General features: G+C 40.5%; 4 protein-coding genes and 1 long non-coding RNA gene across 10 annotated transcripts in view; 3 read left to right on the plus strand and 2 right to left on the minus strand.

The window, feature by feature from the left end:
- The first annotated feature begins 2,337 nt into the window (after window positions 1-2,337).
- LOC147043243 (uncharacterized) lies at window positions 2,338-4,895 on the plus strand. Of its 2 annotated transcripts, XR_015068770.1 has the most exons (9): window positions 2,338-2,399; window positions 2,455-2,609; window positions 2,690-2,722; window positions 2,815-2,841; window positions 3,017-3,069; window positions 3,130-3,186; window positions 3,262-3,364; window positions 3,445-3,504; window positions 3,602-4,895. It is a non-coding gene; the product is annotated as an uncharacterized LOC147043243 (long non-coding RNA). The 2 variants fall into 2 exon arrangements; XR_015068769.1 differs by having other exon boundaries at window positions 3,445-4,895.
- Window positions 4,896-6,132: 1,237 nt separating this feature from the next.
- Window positions 6,133-22,371, plus strand: zswim7 (zinc finger, SWIM-type containing 7). 5 transcript variants are annotated; one of them, XR_015068768.1, is made up of 7 exons: window positions 6,134-6,365; window positions 7,008-7,029; window positions 7,577-7,679; window positions 10,709-10,813; window positions 11,298-11,404; window positions 20,495-20,553; window positions 20,864-22,371. XR_015068768.1 is itself a non-coding variant. In XM_085936592.1 (6 exons), exons 1-5 carry the CDS (start codon window positions 6,260-6,262, stop codon window positions 11,400-11,402), a joined length of 441 nt encoding a protein of 146 aa, XP_085792718.1. In that variant the 5' UTR covers window positions 6,133-6,259; the 3' UTR covers window positions 11,403-11,404; window positions 17,813-18,068. The 5 variants fall into 5 exon arrangements, 4 of the variants coding, with proteins under 4 accessions (XP_085792718.1, XP_085792719.1, XP_085792716.1 ...); XM_085936592.1 differs by lacking the exons at window positions 20,495-20,553; window positions 20,864-22,371 and adding an exon at window positions 17,813-18,068 and having other exon boundaries at window positions 6,133-6,365; XM_085936593.1 differs by lacking the exons at window positions 20,495-20,553; window positions 20,864-22,371 and adding an exon at window positions 16,826-17,664 and having other exon boundaries at window positions 6,133-6,365.
- Window positions 11,642-18,751, minus strand: adora2b (adenosine A2b receptor). The gene is made up of 3 exons (XM_085936583.1): window positions 18,631-18,751; window positions 18,105-18,535; window positions 11,642-13,561 (listed from the first exon to the last, which is right to left on the minus strand). The coding sequence occupies exons 2-3, from the start codon at window positions 18,437-18,439 to the stop codon at window positions 12,829-12,831; spliced, it is 1,068 nt and encodes a 355-aa protein (XP_085792709.1). The 5' UTR covers window positions 18,440-18,535; window positions 18,631-18,751; the 3' UTR covers window positions 11,642-12,828.
- The window catches only part of specc1 (sperm antigen with calponin homology and coiled-coil domains 1), a 29,436-nt gene continuing 24,601 nt past the window's right edge, over window positions 19,082-23,916 (minus strand). The window contains exons 14-16 of the mRNA XM_085936594.1: window positions 21,753-21,869; window positions 20,492-20,551; window positions 19,082-19,566 (exon numbers count right to left, since the gene is read on the minus strand). Of these exons, the coding sequence (XP_085792720.1) occupies window positions 19,477-19,566; window positions 20,492-20,551; window positions 21,753-21,869 (267 nt within the window). The 3' untranslated portion in view covers window positions 19,082-19,476. The remainder of the gene's footprint in view (window positions 19,567-20,491; window positions 20,552-21,752; window positions 21,870-23,916) is intronic.
- The window catches only part of timm22 (translocase of inner mitochondrial membrane 22 homolog (yeast)), a 30,241-nt gene continuing 26,819 nt past the window's right edge, over window positions 20,495-23,916 (plus strand). The window contains exon 1 of the mRNA XM_085936587.1: window positions 20,495-20,553. The gene's annotated coding sequence lies outside the window, so the exon portion shown is untranslated. The remainder of the gene's footprint in view (window positions 20,554-23,916) is intronic.

Genomic DNA, 23,916 nt, shown 5'->3' on the forward strand with positions numbered 1-23,916 from the left:
GTGCAATTGAGAATCAACACGTCAGAAACACAATTCATATGGTTTATTATTATTATTATTTGAAAAAGTGTCAAAGTTATTGAAACAGCTTAGGTTGCAATCATGTTCTTGTGCATGATTGATAGCAAGAAAAATTATGAAAATCATATTCCCCGTTGAAGCATTTTTTAACCAGTGGGGTAAAAGGACAGAATATGTTTCTCCTGCACTTTTAAAATGAATTGAGATTTAATTTTTCAACTTTACTGTCTAGTTTTAGTTGGACAGCGTATCTTGTCATCACAGTGAATCCTTAAACCAGTAATACGGACATATGACGTTGTATATTTCGAGGTTGCGAACGGCGCACAATAAAGTATTTTGCGTGTAATAATACGTTGTCACGTGTGACTTAGTGTTTTACAACTCATTGTTGTATATTATGGAACTGTTAAGTGTTTTTATACACATTTTAATTGCAGACATTTGTACAAATCCAGGTTACGTCATCACCGTAGCGGAAGTGTTTGATAGGAGGACGTACTGGATTGGCTGGATGACTTGAAGTTAGTGATGTGCATTCCAGTTCTTTTAAGTGAAGTGAATCTTTAAATCAGTTCACTCAAAAGATTCGTTCAAAGGAATCGTTCAACGGATCGTCCCCCCCCCCACCATGATCATTTATTTATTTTTATTTGTTTATTTACTTCAATAACGCACACACAACAACTAAGCAATATACCAGACAAAAATATTTTTATTTATTTATTTATTTTACTTTAATAACACACAACTAAGCAATACACCAGACAAAAAACAATCAAGCAAACATACGGTAATGTCGACAACGGCAACGCACTTTTTCTCTGTATTACAATATCCCGTGGAAACAACCCATATACATCAAACAAAACAGCTACTTTTCCCTAATGAAGCAGACTTTGAGCTAAAGTTTGCATAGTGTAAGACTGCGGTTCATGTAATGACGCCAAGCTACCGCAAGATGGCAGTGCCCCCATTCACTCCTATGTAACCCGTCGTAAAATGAACATGTCCATTTTTCCTTTTCGACCAGACGTCCTCTGTGTACAATACACTACCTAATAAAAAGGCCGAATTTTCCGGGTAAAATGGCAGAACGGTTTATAACTTTTCCCGGTGATGGGGAGAGCCTGGTTTGAGCCCTATACAAAGCAGACGTTGAGCTAAAGTTTGCATAGTGTAAGACTGCGGTTCATGCTTTATGAAGCGGTTCATGTAATGTCGCCAAGCTACCGCAAGATGGCAGTGCCCCCATTCACTCCTATGTAACCCGTCGTAAAATGAACATGTCCATTTTTCCTTTTCGACCAGACGTCCTCTATGTACAATACACTACATAATAAAAAGACCGAAATTTCCCGGTAAAATGGCAGAACGGTTTATAACTTCACCCAATGTTCGGGAGAGCCTGGTTCGAGCCCCGCACGAAGCAGACTTTAAGCTAAAGTTTGCATAGTGTTAAAACTCGAGCTCGGTTCTCTCTCGCTTAAGGCAAAGTTTTATCCACTACACTATTGGAGGTTATGTCAAATTCTTGCAGTGGCAAGAGCAAGTTGACTTTTACACTACAGTACCTAAAAAAAACGCTTGGGTTCGCTGGCAAAATGGCAGAGTGGTTTTTAACTTTACCCGGTGTTCGGGAGACCATGATTCGAGCCCCACACAAAGCAGACTTAAGCTAAAGATTGAATAGAGTGAGACTCGAACTCGGTTCTCCCGAACACAAGGCAAAAGCTTTGCGTACTACACTATTGAGTGTTCTGAAATAGTCAGTGATTTAGCAATTTTATCCATTTCGTAAAAGATATACTATGAATACATAATAAAACTCTGGAAATTTAAACGCCAAAATGGCTGAATGGTTTAAGACTTGGGTTGGAGTCCAGCAGCCTCGGGTTCGAGACTTGCTCGTTGGAACTTTTGCAAATGAAATAGAGCGACACATAAGATTCGAACCAGCCTCTCCCAAACCAAAGGGAAAAGCTATAACCATTCGACCATTCAAGATCTTACAAAACATTGGTCAAGTGTTTGTAATTGAAGGTTACTCTGAACTTTCCTGGATTCCGTCATGATTTGGTATAAAACAAAACATTCTTTGCTCGTTCATCAACGGACGATGGTCGAGGGGATAACACCATAAACTCCGACAATTGCCGTGCTGGTTCGAGCCCCGGTCCCTCCAACTGAATAGTTTTTCTCCCACTTTACTGAGTGCCAGCTTTTTTTGTTTTTTTGTTTTTCCTTCTGATGACGTCATCACAAAAGACTATAAAACGCGTCAAGAACGCGACGCTCATTCCTTCACTCTCCTCTGACGGCGAGCGCCACACTGCTCTGGTCCACCTGCTACACAACAGCGTTTCAAAGTGACAAAGGTGGGTGTTTAACGTTTGTTAACCTTTTCAAACTAACTGCTTTTGCTCTCTTTAGGCGTCAACTTGCACTTTATGCGAGCGTGCTTCCATCTTGCAAGCATGCGAGCTAAAAAGTTTGCAGAAGCTAAGCGTTAGCAGTTAACATCTTAAACGACCACCAAAACGCATTTATTGGGCGTGCAACCAAACAACTGAAGCCTTTAACGGCGGGTAAGTACATCTACATTTTGAAAACTCAAGCACGCATCGTGTGGAAAGACGACTAACACCATTTTTGCACAAACATTTAGCAACGTCTGGACGACAACGCCGTTTGGCCGAAGGTAAGTAGACAAAACAGCGTTTGCATAACCAGAGAATTAATGACTCAAATATTTGGACGCAATCGTGTTAATTTTCTACTTTCTGTCTGCAGGTGCCAATCTTCAACGACTGACTTTCTGTAAGTTTTTAAGTCAGCTCTTTCAATCGACTGCTTCTAAATTGCCTTCTTTCTCTCCACGGGCCTGCTTCTGGAACAGAGGGAGCTGATTGACTGCAAAATGGCAAAAATAATTTTATTAGCAAGGAATCTTATCAAATTGACTCAAGCAAACATTTTGTTCTTTTGTCTGCAGGGTCCAAGATGGCCGATTTGCAGTCCTCGCATGGCTTCATGAGACACTTGCAGGTCTACTCTTGCACAACTCAATTAGGCTGAAATGGTTGTAACGTTACCGTGTCTTTTCAGACCAGCAAGGTGTAGTTGGAGAGACGTCCGTCCAGCGCTGCCCTCCATTCCTCACTGGTGAAACACGCACGTGTCCAAATGTTTGACACGTGTCAAACATTTCAGCTTGTTCTTCCTCCTTTTGTCCGCCAGGTGGTGCCAAAGGACCTAGTTTCTGCAGCATGGCCCTACTAGTGAGGATCTACAAGGTTTTGAACCTGTGGAATCATCCACCTCTTGTCTGAAGTGCTGACAGGTGACAATTTACTACAAACTTGGAATTGTTTAATAGCACTTACCTGTTTTTTTTTTTGGTATGCCTGCCTCTTCCTGCAGAGAAATTTTCAGTAATGATGCTGTTGGACAAAGGAACCAGCCCTCTAAAACCATGCAGAGGTTACACAAGGCTGCCTCCATTTTCAGGATTGCCGCTCAAATCAAATGTACTAAATGGCAGCTTGGTGGCTCCCTCCCTCATTTGTGTTGTGTGCAGGTGTCCACCCTGGAGAGTCTTGACAACATTTCAGGAACTCTGCCTGTGCACCAGCTAGTTGTTGTGTCAATGTTCCTTTTTAGGAAGAGGTGACAAATCCTGGTCCACGAAGTGCAAACAGTTTGTCTTCAGCCACTGAACAGAGCCAAGTGTTTGACTACTTCTCTTTGTCTCCACATGACTCAAAGTGACTGCAATCGTACAATTGCATCACTTTGACTCATTTGGAGACAGAGACTTGGCTCTGTTGCAGTGACTCTCATCTCAAGGTTGAAAATTTGTGTCCATAGTAGTGGACACTTAGGTTTTGGAAGTGGCCAACTCAAGACTTCAAACAGTACTTTGCCAATGCAGTGACCACCAAGCATGAAAGACTTCAAATGAGCAAATTTGCTCATAAATCACAAAGATTTACATTCCACTTGAACAATTTATTGAATAGAAAAGCAGTTTGAAAAGACCTTGTCTGCATGGAAGCAGATGAAGTGCTTGATGAGCTCGCTCAGGTACGATGTCACTTACTTCTCGTGGCAGGCATTAGGGGGAAGGTGAGCACAATGCAAACATCTGGGACAAAACCCAAGTGCCCAGGTACTGCACAGTACCACCACCACCACTCACTTTTGGACAGGTTTTTCAATGACACTGATGCAAACCAAGTTAGTTCAATATGTTTCTGACTAACTTGGTTTGCATCAATGTCATGGAAAAAAAACATCCAGACGGGTGTGATGATGATGATGATGATGATATTGTGCAGTATCTGACACTTAGGTTTTGTGATAGATGTCAGCTGCTTGCATGTGCTCACCTTCTCGCTGGTGTGCCATGACAAGATGACATCACACATCAGCTCCTCAAGCACGTAACACTACCAACTAACACAATTTTTTTCTTTTATTTTTAGATTTATATATTTTTTTAGATTCAAGTCATAACTTTAGAAGAACAAAGTGGAACACTTTCACTTTTCATGCGTGCCAACTATGATCAAAAATATACTTTTTAAGTTCAAATGCAAGTAAATTTTTCAAAACTATACTTCTACATCGACATGTAACTTTAATCATTGTAGAGCAATTCTTGTTTCTTTTCACTGTGGCCCAAATAAACATCAGGACATTATTCATTTGGAAAATGACCAATTAAAATGTCCCTTGATAACATTTTGGAATATTTGAAGTCATATATGACACGACCTTCTATATTTAAGATTAGGAGGCAAAATGGGGAGGTACCTTTCGAGATATGCAGATAGACGACCAGCAGAATGGAAAAACATAGAAAAACAACGTTCAAGTCAAACGTTTTCCTTGATTATCGATTGACAGCCGAATGAGTGCTACTTGTGGGTGTGCTAGCTAACGCTCCGCCTCTTGTTTCACGAGAGCTAGCGAGTTTTCACTGACCTAAAGACTAACAAATATTCTCCTTTCATGTCATTGTTTACATGTACGCATTTAGATACATACAGCAAATCGAGAGCTTGGAAAAAGTTGACATTACTCACACGAAAGCCCAAATGGTAACAATCTGAACAGCTAGCTGCTCGCTGAAGCGGAAGTGTACGGAAACCGAGAAAGATCAATTCAAATCACACAAAAGCGCGTTTTGGGCAATTTGCACAAAAGACACTCCCACATCATGCATACGACACTGGATTCAAGATTCAATAGTTTTTATTCGCCATGTTTGAGCGTGCCAAACAAGGAATTTGACTTCGGTACATCACAGCCTTTGTTCAACATTTAAGTGACTAACAACACTCAGGATATGTGAAAAATGACAAATATTCTCATACACTTGTTCGGATCATTAAGTAAACACGCATAAAAGATGCTCAAAAACTAGTCAAAAAGACGTAAAACAAGGAATAAAACACCAGACAAGTTTTTACATAAATGCTTATTAAAACAACAATAATAACAATAATAATAATAATAAAGGCAAAATTCAAACCAGCAATCTAATGTGAAATTGCAGTAGATATGTTGGACAACAATATTTAGGCGTGGTATATGCATCCACGTTATTAAAAAGCTACTCTAAGCGTTATAAAATAAAGATTACCCAAACAAAGAGAATCATCATCTCCCCGCTGTTGCATAACGGCGCATCCTTTCGTGCAGTAAAGTTAGTCGTTAGCTTGCAGAAAACGAGCACAAGAGTTGGTGTTTCAGTGTGTATTTCGTTCTTTCCTTGGCGAATCGTTTATCTCCATTCTGGATCACGTTCATTCGATGAATTGTTCACGCAAGGAGCCGCAACGCGTTCGATGACTGATAGGTTGATGCACGGGAAGGCAGTTCACTCATTGACTCGAACGAGAAAGTCAAGATTCGTTCCCTCACTGATCCGTTCTCGCGATGAACTGGAAATGGAAATCACTCACTGACTCGTTCACTCACAGATCCGTTCAGTTGGTGAACGGTAAATGCAATTCACAACTAGTTTGTGAACGGGAAGTTACGTCAATTTCTTCTTCGTTTTGTTTTACGGCGTGGTGGCACCAGCTTCAATGCGCATGACTGACATCTACTGGTTGAAGTCATATGAACTGAAAAAAAAGAAGGTAGGAAGTGATTCGTTCACTCTCGTTCACTGAAAACATTAGTTCTTTTGAACGAATTGTTCACTCACGAGCCAAGACTACTTAAAATGACTTCCGTAAACAGTTCCCGCGGGAAAATGCGCTCCATTCTACCGGCAGTGGCAGAACAACTTTTACAAAATATCCGTAAAACATACCAGGAAACTGCTCAAGGTAAGTTGATAGAAACATTTAGAGAGCACTACCTTCATTGATCTTTTTAAAAATTGATAACGCTTTCACCGATAGAATGGCGGACTAACTGGTTGGCTCCGGCTTTCTTTAACCTCGTTTGACATACCTCAGCCCAAATGACCTTTGGAATAAAAATAAACTTTCCATTTTGACAATATTTCTTTTAATGTAATGTGAATACTACCGAGTTCACTCATTTTTAGGTTTTACAATGTGTTTTAACGTATGTGAAGCTGTAGGGGGCGCTGTTGTTTCATATTCTCATTAAACGTCAATAATATCCACCATTGTATAAATTATAGTGCCTTAATTATTTTGAGTGCAACTATAGACTATATCAAGGTGCCAATGATTACGCCAGATGCTTATGTCCTACGTTGTGTTATAGTGCAACACAGGTGTCCCACCTGGGTCATATCCTCACCTGTTTTCCACACCTACCTATTAAAACTCACCTGATTCAAGCTCATCAGCAAGTTCTGGACAAGCATGAAAACGATCAGGAAGGAACACTTGAGGATTGGTGTCCCAGAAAAATAAAAATGTAGTTGGAGAATATCAGCTCAGGATGATAATTGTGACAAGCAGTGATGTGATTATTTTTGTGTTTTTCTTTTGCAGTTCCCGATGACTTGTTAACTGCGTAAGTGCCCCTCCTACTAATTATGGCTTTTGATTAGTGCAGGGTGTCCCCTGCCTATTGTTCAAAGTCAGCTAGGATACCACTGACCTAGATAATAGCAAGTGCTAAAGAAAATATGTATTGTTTTAGGTTGTTTTTATTTTAATTTTCACGTTAGTCATCCACTTGATTTATCTCTTCTGAAAAGTATTGCGGAACCAAATCTCATGAGAGTGACAAATAATCTCTGAAACGCAATCATGCTGATGCTAATATCAAGAAATTCCCATCATAGTGGTTTGAGTTGTCAAAGAAGTCAACCACATCTTGACTATGAGATTTTTTTTTCTTTTTTTTCCTCATGAGTAAGTTTTCCCAAAATTGGCACTAAAGTCATTTCTGGAAGGAAATAGCCTTTTTTAGACCAGACAACTTTTTAGAGCATCAGTGACATCAGTTGCAGACTAATCATTTTCTATAGCAGTGGAATTATTTCAATGACATGCATTTCCTATATGTTTAGAAAAAAAATGGTTCATGGTATTGATTGCCGTTGCTTGTTTCTCAGGTTGAACTGTGTTTTTGGGCCCTGTGCAATCCGAGCTTTGGATCTGGTTGACCAACACTCAGTCACCTGTCTGTCATCACCCAGTGGACGTAAGGCCTTCCAGGTACGTCACCTGCTTGCATCCATGGTTCCTTTATTTTTTTAAATATTTTTTTAAATGCACTTTAGCTGTGAAATAGGAAGAAAAAAACTTTTTAGATCGTGTGTTATAATAGAAAGGATGGAACCACCATGATTTCCTGTCAACGTCTTCTGTTTTTTTTGAGCAAATGGGAGGAACTTTAAATTACAGTTCTGCTAAATACAGACATGCATTGTGTTGCTTTTGACTCGGTTTCACTGAGTTTTGTTGGCCTATTTGTGTTTTCTCATCTGGAGCTGAATCATATTCAGTATTACTTTTTTCTGCTGGATTTTCTCATAGGCACACTCGAGTAATCATTAGAATTATTTTTAATTACAGTGGGTATATATATGATTTGAAGTCAGAGTCAAAGGCAATATTTGCAGAAAAAAGGATATTGTTGTTGTGGTCCTGCTCAGACCAACTGCTGTTGCCTCCATTATTTATTTGTATGTCATTATTTGTATTTATTTTTTGACATTTAAAAATAAATAAATATATATATATATATTTAGACTTAAGACCTATTAGTTGGATGTGTGTGTGTGTGTGCTCTCTTGGCATTGCATCAAATGTTGAAAAAGATGTTGATTCACTTCATTTTCATTATGTTGGTCATTTCCTCTTAACACATCGGTGGGTACTTTTTGCTTGTTATCGCGTCTATGCGCACTCTTCTTTCCTCAGCAGCATTGAATAAGACGTGACATTTCACTGTTGAGACTTTTTTTAACCTTTTCTCCTCCAAATATTGGGTAGTGACAGGTAATAAAAAATAATAAAAAATAAATAAATAAATAAACGTTTTACTTCAGTCAAACCCAAATTCTGGTCATTGTGACCAAAATTTCCTGTAAACGCCTTCAAGTTCCTGAATTCCTAAAACGAACTCTAAAATAAAAGTGCTGCTAAATTTAGAAATGCATTGCATTGCACACTTTCATAGTTTTGTTGGTTTGAGGTCAAACCATTGTTGGTTCTTGCCAAAGTTTTTGTTGTAGCGTATGCAATTGAAATCTAACTCACACAGATCCAAACCACGGCACGTTTTCTCCTTTTGAGTGTTTTTTTAGAACTCCACTTCCAGTAGGTGGCCCATTTTTAAGAGTCTCGTGATGTAAAAGAGCATGTTGACGCACAGCGCAGGGTCTGTGTGAATCCTAGTGACTCCCCAAGCGCTTGAAATTTCCTTGAAGCTCTGTTTGTGTTGCGGTTCTTGTGGACAGAGCGACGTCCAACATCTCACAAGGCCAATTGTGGCTTCCCAACAAGTGTTCCCACGAGATCCAGTTTTTCAAGCCAGGACAAAGCTGAAGCTTTAGCCAGGCTTTAACTCTCACCGCTCTCTCCGCGGCCATTGAATGGCCGCACTTGATGTCGTGTGTTCCCAAGGAAGGTTGGCCTTCTGCCAGTCGAAGGCCTAAGCTGCCAAGCTTTGCTTCGTGAGGCCCCGGCAAAAGCCACGTGACGCCACGCCGGAGGTCAACACACAAAACCTAATGTGTGAGGTGTTTTTTAACGACTGCCGCTCTTTTTTTTTTTCCAGCATTTCCTGGCTTGGTTTTAGTTTTACTGCTTCTTGCTGCATCCTGCCTAGCACACTGCTCAAGTCAAGTCTTCTCAGTCTGTGTCATTGTTTCTTTTGTCTCTAATTTACAACGCAGTGTCACGTCGGACAAACGAGGGGTGTGTGACTCTGTAGGTCACCGGCCGAGGTAATTTATAGACGAAGCGGAGAATAATGGAGCCTGCTGTAATATCTCAGGAGGTGTTCATTATCATGTCAAGCTGTTCTAAGGCCTGATTTACTAATAGTTTTGCAAGGGAGTAAAAAAAAAAAACGGGCGTAAATTTGGTGGCGCTTGCTAACAAATATGGAATGTGTTTTATCAAACTTAAGATGATTTCATATTTTTAAAATGCATGCTTAATGGTGTCAATGTGATCTAGACAAGCTAAGAGCACATGCAATGAGCATATCATTTAGTACCCACTTGGGGTTTTAGTAAATTAGACATTCTTGGTCACTTGAATGACTGTCTGCAGCAGACACTTGAGTGGGAGAGAGGAAGGCAGGTGGTCATTCGACATCATGAATGATTATTCATCATTTCATCATTGCTTCCAAATAACTTGGCGGATGATGACGTCAGCCGGTGTAACCTTAGTCGATAGCTGACCCATCACCCAAGAACCTTGATTTTTTATTTATTTATTTTTTTTTCTCCTCCCCTCTAGGAATATCTGATTGATTTATTTACTAGACAAAATATACAAGCGGATGTCTTGTCTCTGCCCATGTGACTTTACTCAAAGAATTATTCATTGATTGGTGTTGAGATTGTACATTTCCTCCCCGAGTATATCATTTAAAATATTACACTTAATTCCAGCCTATGTTTAGATACGTGAAAAAAAACGTATCTTCTCAAATTCTTACTTTTTTTTTTTTTAATAGTTTCCAAGTCAAATGTTAAACTAATGAAATAATTGTAAATAAAATAATTTATAAATGGAAATATTTTTTTTAAACCAATATTTTACATTCTTTTTTTCTTTTTTTTTTTTTAAACTGAGTCTTTCTTGAAACATTTGTTTATATTCCAAATTGTTCAATAGACCAAGCCTTGAACTTTAGAGCTTCACAGTTGGCGTTTCTTTCGATGACCATTCCTCCGCCTATTATGTTTAGTGAAGCCATGTGTTGTCTTTGGACCGCTTTGAGTTTGCATTCGTTCATCATAATAATACTCATTCAAAAATAACCACTTCAAGTTACAAGCTCTCTTTTCGAGTTATTTTTAATCTTAATATTCAGTCATGCCTGGAGTTCGAGGGCCACTGGGATGTATGTAATAAAACACGTTTTTCCTCCCTGTCTTTCCATACACTGCTGCCTTTTCTCCACTACAATCATCCCTGAGCATCCAAATATGGCCAATACACCGAATTACTGAATATAAAGTTGCATCAATCCATTTAAGTAAAATACACAATTTTTGTTGCAGGTCAAAGGAGACTCGGGGAGGTTGTACACTTGTTTCACATCCTGCCACTACTGCCCATGTCCCACCTTTGCTTACACGGTGCTACGGAGGGATGAAGGCCTGCTGGTAAGAATCTCAAATGCGCAAAACTGTCTTCCAACCATTGTCTCGTCACTCGGGCGTGTGTTGTAAGTGAGGCAAAGCAGAAGTTGAAATATGTGCAACAGATGATATTTGGGGCACGTGTTTTTCGTGCTAAGCGGCTTCTTGTGTCCCATCTAAGTTAAAACTGCTTTGAGAATGTCGCCGTAATTGTCCCAGAGCACTTGAACTTTGATCTCATTTCAGCGAGCTGTCTGCATGTTCACACCTGCTCTCACAGCTCTGCACCTCTGATCGCATCGCTCAGATAACCCGAATGGTACTCGGCGTAGCTACTCTACAAAAGCGTAACAGTGAAATTACAAGACAGCATGGCACGTTTTGGTAGAAGCTGTTTTGAACCCTTAATGTGATGTCAAAAGTGTTAGAGACGTCAATCTTATCATGTATTTGCTGTATTTTGGGATGTGGCCATGAGCGATGACAGCGCCGTGCTCTTTTGTTGCAGTGCAAACACATTCTGGCCGTGTACCTGTGCGAGGCCGTGGGTGCGACCCGCACGCAAAGTGTGTCGGATGAGCAAATGACAGCACTGCTCAGTGGGACCTCGTAACTGTGAGTCCCACCAATTTTCCACTATTCTGCCAATAATGATGATTTTTTTTTTTTTTGTGTGTCTTTAAGACATTTTTTTGGGACATATTTGTGGCCACCTTTAAAGAGTTCTTAATAGTTTCGGGGGAAACATCTGTTTTTATTTTTAGCTTCCTGGTTGGGAAACATTGAGCATGTTTATTTTCCACTTTGAAAAGCATTTTTCTAATCTGTCAAAATATTCTACATCAATGACTATTCATGATATAAACTTTTATTCACAAAATGTTTGACAGTAAATACATACAGATTGCACCCAAATTTGAATAAAGACATGAAAGCAACAGTTGCTGTAGGTCGGGATCGTTTCCGATCAACTTCTCGGTTATGTCACAAAAAACAAATAGCATGACATTTACAGTACGTATTACACGCCAGTCAACTAAGACAACACATGACAGTGCAGTTACAGTATAGATGTGTCTCCGTTGGAATGTTGACACACTCCTGTATATTTAGCCCTTGAGATCAGTCAGACGAGAACATCAGCCAAAGCAATTGACATTAAACAAGCAAGCGCCATCTTCAACTTTGTTTTGGCCTTGTACTTTCAACACCGCTAACGTTTCTTGTCATGCAACAGACGCTGGTCCTCATCTATGAAAAATTGTTTTGAGTTGGAGCTGCTGACACCACCCAGTTAAAAAAAAATACAATTAGGTAGAATAGAGTAGTGCAGCTTCACCGTTGGGTGTGGTTTGATAGATTTATTATGCCTAAAATCCTTCAAGTAGATTTGTAATTGTTGAGTGGGGGAACTTTTAGCTGGAAATCACTCAAGTGGTAGAATATTGGAAGACAGTCTGGAAGATGAATCATTTTCCAAAATTAGTCAAATCTCCTTCAATTCATTTTGTCATTTCCAGCCAAAATATACCAATTGAACAAATACAAATTCCATAAATAATGGTTGAGTATACACATAATTTCCTTTTGACTGAATTGACCTACAAAAGGAAGCAGCTGAAGAGACAACCAACGATTCAATCAATGATTTTACGTTCAACACTTTCTGAGGTGATCAGAAATAACCACACTAAGTATTTCGGTTGTACCTATTGAGGTCCACAAGTCCAGATTCACCAAAACTTTTGATGTTCACATTCACAAAGATTCTATTACTGTAATAAATAAACACTTGAACTGCCATTTCGGCAGCATAAAATAAAATAAAAAAAACAGGACTGTTGCAGTTCTATCAGGGCTTACTCTGAACGATATCATTTTTAGAACGTTTGGGACCCGTTCACAGTCTGATACATCCAGTTAGTGTTACCTCAACGACAAGAAAGCCTTCACGTTATAAAAGTTCGACCCCTCCTCGAGGAGTGATTGACATCATACCCTGCTCGTGTAAACATCATTCAGCGGAAACAGTGGCGAGTCTATAGAAGGGGATCTATTGTCATGTGGATCTGGTCTCCGGTGCGCCTGCTGCCGTTGGAGCTGACGTAGAGCTCCTCTTTGCGACACAGCACGTGGCGCTCCAGAATCTTACGGAAGGTGTTTCTGAAGTCCTGGATGCGGTAGGCGTAGATGACGGGGTTGACGGCCGAGTTGGCGTGGGATAGAATGATGGCTACGTACATGACTTCTTCGGGTTTGACCAGTTCCTTGTAGAAGAGCGTGAGGCAGTTGAGGATATGGACGGGCAGCCAGCAAATGGCGAAGAGCCCCACGATGATGGATAGCGATTTGGCGGCGCGGATTTCCCGTTGCAACAGGCTGTGATGTTGGTTGTCGCCGTTGGATACGCATTTGAGCTCAATCTGCCTCAGCTGCATCCTGGCCACCGTGAAGATTTTCATGTAGATGCCGAGCATGATGAGGAGCGGCAGCAGCACGCAGACGAAGAAGTTAAAGTAGACCATGTACTCCATGTCCACCACGCTCTCAAAGAAACATCTGAGCTTGCAACTCCGGGGGATCAAATGGCCGCCTTTCGGTCCCGCCTCCGGTTGACCGTTCGTAGTGTTGTCCGCCGTGGCGTTGACATTCCTGCAACTCCAGTGTTTGATGTTCCAACCGAAGAAAGGGACCAGCCCGATGACGAAGGACAGGATCCATAAAATGGCGATGATCTCTCTGGCTGTTTTTCCTGTCATCAACTCTTTGTACCTGCATTTAGCAACAAAAACACATTTGGACTGAATCGTACATTCTCTCGCTTCAGTTGTAATTTACTTTTATTCCTCCTTTGTCTTGTATTTGCTTTCACATTGTTTAAATTAAATTAAAATTAAGTAAAATTTCCCCTCATGGAGAAAACTTTCAGAAATATAAGTTAAAAACATCTTAACCACTACGGATGAAACGTGCGTGACGTGGGCAGGTGGTTGAGTGGTTCACATGTTCGCCTCTTAGTTCTGATACTCAGGTTTCAAATGTCAGCTCTGGTCTCCTTGTGTGGCATTTGCATGTTCTACCCATGTTTGTGAGTTTCCCCGGCTTCCTCTCTCATTCCAAGAACACGGGTCTAAATCGTCCACGAGTGAAGGTGAACGCTCCCTTTAAGACGGTCAAGTCAGCTGGGCTAAGCTCCAGCTCACCTGTAACTAAAGCGGATAATCACTCGAAAATGGATGGATTCGCTCGAGCGCCTCGCCGTAAAGTCGAGAGGTTGACTCCATGAAGCTCATCCAGTCCATCAGCAACATTGCAGTTTCAGAGAGGGCAGGGATAGGTCACTAAACTCGCACGTGGAAATAAATCATGCCTGGCGCAAGATAAAAATATTCCTGGTTTTACCACATCTTGGCAAACCATATGTAAACATGCAGACGCAGAGGAAAAAAATTCTCAACTTTTCTTGGTTTGCATTCTGCATCTGCCCCACTTTTTTTTATTTTTATTTATGTCGCCAAGGAGCAAGGCTCTTCGCATGTCCAAACAAAAGCGGCTAATAAAGTAGATTAGCAGCGCTCAGCAGGAGCTCAGAGGACAAATGGCACGTCCCGGTCGGCAGCATCCCGCAGGCTGTTTCCTGACGTGACGTCAGGCTGCCGCGTGCTTAATGATACACACACACACATGCTGACACACACGTAGCACCAACAATCCTCCACGAGATGACGTTGACATCCGCTCCCAAATGATCAGCCGCTATGGCTGAAATGTAAAGCTTCACATGTTATTTTAAATATATCGGAACGCATATTTTAACAAACATCAAGTGTGATGAAAAAAAAAAAAAAGTGCCCGCCAGACATTTTGAGTGTTTGTCAATTATTAGTCCGTCTAAGCTTTCCTAATAGCTGCAAATGAGACCATTTGGGACTTCTGGGAGCAGTGTGGCGTGCGAGCTGGGCAGTGTGGCCAGCAACACCCCCCCCTCTCCCACCTCTACCAGCCAGGAGTGCATGCAGCCCCCAAGGGCATGAATTATGCACCACGTTTGCCTCAGAAGCTTGCATGCCACCTGTTCTTCTCTATCTTCTGCTCACTTGGTCAAGCTCATACGCGGCCCCCCGCCTTCACAAGGGAGTGGCCAGCTAGTCGTGTCCGTCGGTGGCAGGATTAGTTGTGGCATGACTGCACTTCGCTGGCATCCATCTTTGTTGCGTTTTCTGTTTTTATTGCGGCCTGCTCGGCTAAACCACAAATCGTACGTCCACACCCTGAGGCCAGGAAGCGCTGACAGCCCCCCCCCCCCCACACACAGCAATCTTGATTTTGGTTCACTTGCGCTCGAGCTTCTACAGGCTCAACTCAGCCTGTATGCTAAAGATAGAAACAATTAGGATTGCAGAATTCACAATCCCATATTTTCTCAAACTGTGGAATATTTCCAAAATCTTCAGTGGAAATGTAATTGTCTACCATTTTGTTTTATGACAAATTTATGGTTGCTTCCTTATGACAAAGCAACCACACATTTGTACAGCCTTCACACTTCAGTGAGAATTCAGAATAGGGGCGAGGGAGGGCGAGTACATCCTCATGAGAATTTCATACAGTGTTTGCCAACTACACAATGATACTTGACAGTTTTGGACTATTTTCATAGCTAAGACATCTTTGAATATTATTTTTTTTTATACATTGTCAAAAGTGGCTGATCACTTATTTATATATATTTATTTTTGTATAAAGTTAAGAACATGTACTATAAATGACTTAACCAACCCGACATAGTCCATCAATTCTAATACTATGGCCCCCACGAATAAAATAAAATGTGAGGTCAGCTGGTCCAATATGTTGTTTAGACAGAATAACAATACAGACCGGCGTTTTTGTACGTGATACAAAACGGGAAGAAGGGGCCCCAAGGGAAGCCTGTCCCAGGAGCCTGAAAACATCTGGCCTGGCCCTTTTGCTTCCACTATAAGCATCTGTAAAAACACTTTATCTAAGAGCAAATCCGGATCCCAAATAGCTGCGGAATGCACTCACACATACACCAAACACCGTCTGTTTGTGTTTGTGTGTGTGACATGAAGGGATCACAGTATCATTCGGTAATTTGAGCCAGGCTGATCTTATTAGTGGGCATGTGGTGAGGGTGGGAGGCCTTTTTAGAGACCGCTAACGGTCATGTCGCGTCTATTATACGGAGCAAGTGTATCTGTATTGAGTCCGGCTGACAATTTCCGGTAACGGAAATTGAAGGGAAAGTCAAGGTATCAGTGTAGTTAAATGATTATATTTGCCAGGATTATCCAATCATATATTTTCCATATATATAAATTTCTAATTAATTACTAGCTAATTTGTATTGCAAATTCCTTTTCTCCATGGGAAATTTCAAACTGTCAATTTCCCGGAATTTAGCAACCCGGAGTTGAGTCACTGATGATGTAGTCGTTGGCTTGTCTGACTTTGATGCTTCACTCCACACCCAGTGATTGTGTAAAGATGAGTGTGAATAGTTGTGTGTCTGGATGGGAACTCTGTGATTAGCTGCCAAAAAAAAAATGCCATTAACTTGCGTGTCTACAGAATAATAGTTTTGTTTTGATGTGATCTTAAAGAATTACCTTCCTTGCCTTCCAGTATTTTATCTAATATATTTTGAAAAGCAAGTTTGTCCCATTTGAGTTTTCTCAATACAATTCTGTTTAATGGCTAATTGGCTCTCCTGATATTGAACAAAATCCCCGTGGAAGAGCTGTCAATCATTTACGGGAAAAATGTTTGTAGTCCAAGGTTGTTGCTACTTTTAAGACATTGCTTGTTTGCAGGGCAGCTCTGATAACAAATGGGAATAATTATTCTTTTTATAACATGCATCAATTTTATTTGAATGCTAACTATTATAACAGACGTTTCAGGAAAAACTCAAACGTATTCCTCTGGTTTTTAATAGAGTGTAACTTTGAGATGTTCAAACAAATAAAAGCTCAAATAACTTGGTGGAATGGTTTGTGTTCAATTTCCAAGGCCACATGGACACATTTGCTGAGCCGCAAAGTTGGCGGTATTTGACTTTCCTCCTGACGCATGAAAATGTCCTTTCTTGCCAATGTTTGACGCTAATGGAAATGACAGCGCATCTCAAAAAGCCCCACGGGAGGGCACAGTGAACTTGCGTTGCTTTGAAACAAGCAGAAAAACAACAGCAACGGATCTCCTTTGTTCATTTGATGAGTTCATGTATGCAAATTTGTGATTATGTCAACAGTCTTTAGTTTGATATGTGCAACATAACATATCTGTGAATCATCACAATGTTTTATTTTGGTTGGTCGGCAGGTTTTTAAAAAAAAAAGTATTTACATTTTATTTATTCACTTGTAGAATGTCTAGCTAAATTCAGGGCTTCGTTTTATGCTATTTAGCTAACGATGATGACATTGTCCAATACATTTATAGGTGAGGGTGCAATAATCTTTTTGCTCAAATAACTTAATGATCACTGACCACACCCATCTTCTATTTAAAAGAGGCAGAAATGTTCATAAACAGCTTCAGAGCATTTTTCTGCAAATTCATCTTATTAGCAGACCAGTGCTTTTTTTTGTTTTTTTTAAATGTTTGCTCAAGGGTGGTGATTCAAGCAGCTTCTTGTAATAGCATATTGCATAAAATGGAAAATGTACACACATTTCACATTGTCATTCTTTGGAGGAGTAACAGAAAGTCAGGTTCAACACAAAAAGGCAGCCAAGCCTTGCACAAATACAATTATATCTTTAAGATGCAGTTGTCATATAATTGTGTTTGCCAGTCCACTGATTTTATATTAGTAGCAGGCAGTAAAGAGGCACATAGATAATTGAATTACCTCACATAACTACATTTTGTACAGAAATACAACTTTTATTTAGGGGCCTAAGTTGAAACAAATTTACCATTTATATTAATAACATTTATTGCAATATTATTAATTAGCACAACAAAAAGTTGTTTGCCTCCCACTCTGACTAGGTTGGACGCAGCCTCCAGATCCTCATCACCCAGGATGGAAGAAAGAATAAATTCCTAACTTTGTGGATAAAGTTGTGAAACTAGGTCAAACGCAATTATGGCTCAAAAATTTATTTACACAACCTATACTAATATGGTAGATTACTTAACACATACCAACATTTAATTCCCCATTAATGCTGATCTTATTAGTTTTCTATATTATTAATCCTATAATGCATAAAAATAGCAGCAACAAGAATGGAGCAACGCCCCCCCCCCCCCCCCCCCCTTCAATATGACGTATGCTCACCTGAGAGAGATTTTAACCGCCAGGTATCTGTCGATAGCGATGGCGAGTAGACTGAAGATGGAGCTCTGGGTGAGAACCAGAACGAAGCAGGCCAAGAAGAGACAGCCATAAAAGTCCAGTCGGATACCAATGCTGATAGTGATAGCGAAAGGAATTGCCAGGCAGCCCACCAGGATGTCCGCCACGGCCAAAGACACCAAAAAATAGTTGGTGGCGTTCTTTAGTGTGGTGTTGATGGCCACAGCCCAGCAAACCAGAACGTTGCCGGAGATGGAGAACAGAGCAATGACCACTTCAATGATAATGTAAAACGTCTTCATTCCTTCGTCATTCATTCTTCTGAGACGAGGAGCTCCCTACAAGTCTACAGGCTGGGCGCAAGTCTTTAGTTTGGGATCCAGGAATAGTCCATAAGCTTCTAAAGTGGCCATCTGGAAGGAAGAAAAAATAAAAAAGCAAAAAAAGAAGCATAAATATCAGAAGCTGCAGCAACGACTTTAATGCAATCGTTTTCTGCTTTTCTTACCTTTGCAAAGCTGTGCATTGTCTGTGGTCGCGTCCACGCCACGAGTGGCCACTGACTGAAGACTTTCTACTAGTGTGGCGCAACTTTCCTCTCTGACAGCACTTTTTAAGTCGAGGAGGAGCAGGAGGGCTAATGCTGACATTTTCATATAAGCCACGCCCCTCTCTCTCGCTCTCTCCCACGCGACACAATCACGATGAGAGGAATCCCGAGTTGCACGGTCACCAGTGAGCCGTGCGTAATTACGCACGGAATCAAAGCGAATCCAAACACACGCGCACGACACGTAAAACGCGGAAGTGACGATCTCCTCGTGCAAATGAGCAACAGTGGGCAAAAGTGCACTTTCCCTAACGACCTGTTGAGAAAAAGCCGTCAATCATTAAAATATCTGATTTCTGAGACAATGAGCTGAACCAATTTCAGTACTCTTCACCCTCGAGACAGCCTGCTTTAAATAAACGTCAATAATGCATAAAAATTGACATTCCTTTATTAATGCAACAGCTTAAAATAGAAAATATTGGTCCACAATTACTCCTCAAGATGCACGTAAATAAATAATGTTTTACTTCTAACGTGACAATATGTGATGAAAATAGGAAAACCTCTCAATTGCCTTCATCCAGATTTACAATGATGGAATGAACACACATTTTAAATATTAAATGCTGCCACAGTGTTGTTACTTTTTATTGCTCACAATAGGTTAGCTATGTAAAGCTGAGTGACTCTTGATGTAAAAAAAACAAAATCATGTACACTTTTTAAACACATGGGCTCGAGTGTCCAGCACCAGGCAGGAGTCAAAATTTGCCAGTAAGGTGAAATTCGTGCAAATGCTGATCAGGTCTCAAAGTACTTGTAGATCTGAGAGACGTACTGCATGACGCTCTGCCAGTCGGGCCTGTCTGTTTGCATCAGCTCCTCGATGTTCTGCCCAGAGTAAATACATACATGCAGTGTCATGACGGTACAAATAGATTCAAAGTGAAATATTTAAATAAAGTTGGATTGTCTTGTATTTTTTTTTTTTTTTATACTAGTAAAATAAAAAACATGATTTAATAACAGTTGATAGATTTCATAAAATTTGTATGATCGTGACTGGAACATTTCCTATTAAAAAAATGGATTTGAAATCCAGTTTAAATTTAATCGCAGCCTCCCGTGTTCCTTTTTAAAGTGTCCACAGTATTAAGTTAGACAAGAAAAAAGATGAACATTTCCAATCTTTTTTTTTATTTTTTTTACTTTGGCCAGGATGGAACATTCTTTCACATTACGCAGTCCTCGTGGGGGTCTTTCTGCTTTCTTGAAGATACAAAATAAATGAACTGTTCCACTGATTTATGTTCTGTGTTTAAATCACAAAACCCGTCACAAAACTCTTCAACATGCGCACTTCCTATGAACCTAGCTTTTAAAAGTAGCTAAATAAACATTCAACATGAATGCACAGATTTACATTTCTGGCATTTCAGACGTTTTTCTGCTGTCAAAGAGACGCAAAGGGCCGACTCCCGTAGTCCCGATAAGACAGATTGGGATGGTTTGAAGGAAGTCAGACTAAATTGTTTGGTGAAAGAATTCAAGGTTGTGGAAGATATCAGGAGGATGATGACATAGCAAGAGGAAGTCCAGTTAAGGTTTAATACCATAAATTCTCTTGGGGAAATTATTTTATTTACTACTACTGAGTAGGGATATGCTTGGTCGGCCATTTTGACTTTGAGTAAAAAATAACTCGTAATTCCATCAGAAAGGAAATATAGTCCATTCGACTGTTCTTAAGTGAAACCTATTTTATATATATATTTAAACCTATTAAATAAAACTGTCTTGTGCCATTTCTACTCACCAGGGAAGTTTTGATGCCAATGCTCTCGGCGGCCTGAAAAGCCAGCGTCAGATTCCGGATCTGTAAGTAAAATAAATGACATTGTCACATTTCTACACCACACATTGTCCTGCAAAAATGCACACACAAAACTGGATACATTTTTGGTAGATTCTTTAGTAAATATTTTTTATCTCAGTTGAGAAGTTCACATCAGGGGTAAACTAGATAGTATAAAAATTGGAAACCAGATTTTCTTTAAAAAGCAATAACGTCCTCCTATCTGTAAGAAGCAATGTCATTTTTGTCTCATGTTGTAATCTCAAGAACCATTCCAAATGCACCATTTTAAAAGTGTCCTGCACTCTGTCCCCAATTATGCCATAAACTGAGGCGAGCGAGCACCTGAACTCATCATGTTTGCCTTCAAACTGACCGCACCGTTTTGGATGATAAAGTACTCCACTATCAATATTATTAAATCAATTCTGATACAGCCATGGCTGGAAAAGAGCACCTTTCCCTGTTTCCTGCCTAAAACTCCAGGCCATCGATTACAATCTTAGGTAAAAACATCTGATGATAAAGGGCGAGAGGAGCCGTAATGGGATTAGTGGAAGGACAGATTACACTGGAAAGAGCTGCTTGGCTGTTTGGGCCCCGAGGGTGAAGTCACTCAGCAAGAGTTATTAAAGTCAACTCCCGTCTATTGAATTATTCAGCACAGTGGCAGCGCCGTGTCTCTGTCATCAACTTAATGTAACGCGCCCGACTCATTCGTCACTTAGGATGAAAAAGTACAGGCGTTTGACTTTTTAGTTTAACGCGGCAAGCCACGACACTGCCATGCTGCTCCGACCATGTGACTATCAACAATCATTGGATCCTTCCAAACTTAAAAAAAAAAAAAAAAGAAATACTGTAGCTAACTTTATCAAGAAAGCATAGTTTCACAGTGGGAACAAAAACAAACGTTCCTCAGATATGTGTACTGAATGCTTGATTGCATTTTAGAAGAGATTGTACAGTAGATGCCTTCGGGGGTTTATCTGATTAATTGATGGAAGAAAAAAAAATCTGAAAGAGCCACAAGCAACCTTTGTGACATTAAGTGTATACATAACTGATTTGTTCGCTGATGAGTGTTGGAGCTCGTGAGGCTCACTAGATCTTGGTCAAAACAATGTTGCGCAATAGCTATATATGCTGTATTGTAAATATACAAATGTATAAAGTCAAATCGTAGCCGAGCGTGTTTCTGTGTTTTCCCCAAGTTTTGTACCTTATCTTGACTGATGAGTTCCTGGTAAGGGATGTGGGCGGGCAAATATGTGTGCAGAAGGGCGCAAAAAGCCAAACCATCACTCCAACTGCTGCTGAAGTTGGTGACATCAATATTCTGTCCAAAAACAAAAAAAAGACGGAGGTTAGAATAAGAGGTCTTGGTGGGACATGAATGCCTTTTGCAGGATGTTATCAGGATCTTCTTGGATCCCTTTTGTTAATCTCTTCTCTGTGAGGAGCACGCATGGTAGCATGTTCACTCAGGTGAAAAGATCAGAAGCGTGGTACACACAGTCATGATTAAGGAAGGTCACATTTAAATATTTGTTTTATGCGGGTCTTTCACAGTCTGTGGTTTTTTTTTTCTGGAGGGGTGGTTTTTGTTAACAAAATGTGCACAGCAGCACGTCCAGTTTGAATGCGGATGTTTCAAGTCGCAGAGCATCGCTTTGAAAGGACAACAGGTTATTATTATTATTATGAGGGGACAGCCTGGCTCCAAGCTGTTGTTTGCTTCAGTTCCGCTTTCTAATTTCTCTGAGGGCTCACAGTACACTAGCCTAAAGTCATATTCGGTGTGTCGAAAACATAGGAAATCTATAAAATCCAATTGAAGAACAATAGTTTAGTCTGTGTGTGTGTGTGTGTGGGGGGGGGGGGGTGTGTGTCTTCTTTTGTGTGAATTTTCCCTTACATCCATAGCCCAGTGCTAGCCATCACATGTTGGCTTTAATTCTTGTCTTAATATGTCAGGAGACATCCGAGCAGTATCATATAAATAAAATTGATTGTAATTTTATGCGCCGTTTGAACATTTAATTCAGTGATACTTTGGCATACCACTAGAGGGCGCCTGCATACCACGAGTTGTATCATTGTGGTAAAAAACCCCAACTGGTTGTAATTAAACAGAAAATCATATAATCATGTAATCCATTTGGAGGGGGCGTGGCCTAATAAGTGACAACAGAAGTAGCAGTGACGCAGTTTAAGTGTTATTAGCATCGGCCCCATATTGCTTGTTTTCATTTTTGTATTTTTGTTTCTTACCATCTGCCCTATTCAATAACTAGGTCGATTTTTGTGTACATCTTTGAATCAGCCTTACAGCGCCGCCACAAGTGACAGATCAGATGTTTGTTTACTGACGCTTCAAGCTGCTGGTCATCAATCTGTGCCTCAAGGACCAGAGTCCAGCTGATTTTTCATTCCAAATATCTAATCAGAGAATTGATCCAAAGCAGTGACTGCAGGCCAATGCAATTAGCTACCTGATTGGACACCAAAACTCCATAGCTCCCCAGGTCCTGGGGAAACTAATGCAAAAACAAAATCTTAACTTTCGGCCCACAAAACCATGAATAATGCCTGAGCTTCACCATAAAGTTAGAATTTCTTTCCAATACCCCAGTTAGCCTTATAGCGCTGAAAGCATCTGCGTTAATTAACCAATAGCAGCGGGCTAGCACGGCTTCCCCATTTTAGACACAAGAGGACTTCAGGATCTTTGGTGATATGATGGATTTACATGAAAATGATCATTCAAATTTAATTGAAGAAATCAATCCAGGAATCACATTTACTTGTAATTATCAATAGCGAACAAGAACAGAACACACATTTCATATCAATGTGTAATATTATTAGAAGTAAAATTAAGTAAGCGTGGGTTGCTCTGCCCTTAAACCATCCATCAGTCACAACGTCCGAGTCTAAGGGGCAGATGTGTGCAGTCATGTCAGCCCTCATTCCCTAACTCTCCCTTCGTGCTGCATTATAAGTAGCCGTGTGTGTGTGTGACACATAATATGCACGCGCACAGTGATTAAAGGTTAGTCAGAATGCAGACACTCAGAGACAAAGATAGATCATGACAAACAAATAAGGGAGGCTGAAGAGGGCCGCACGTGTATGTGCATCAATGTAGGTCTGAACTGATGCTTTGGGGTGGGCGGGGCTAATAGAGGACAGTGGTTGCCGGGTTTCGGCGGGAGTGAGGCATGCATGCTAAAACAGCAAGAGCGGCTCACAAAAGCAAACACAGCATCAAGCGACAGGAAGTGTCTAGCTTGGCACAAAAGGCAGAGCCATGGCTTTTTTTTTTTTTTTTGGGTCAGGCTCAGGAGAGAGAGGGAAGAAGGGAGATTTAGACATGATGAAGA

This window comes from Syngnathus leptorhynchus, chromosome 17 (assembly GCF_054491065.1).
Source record: "Syngnathus leptorhynchus isolate UIUO chromosome 17, UIUO_Slep, whole genome shotgun sequence".
Taxonomy (NCBI): Eukaryota; Metazoa; Chordata; class Actinopteri; order Syngnathiformes; family Syngnathidae; genus Syngnathus; species Syngnathus leptorhynchus.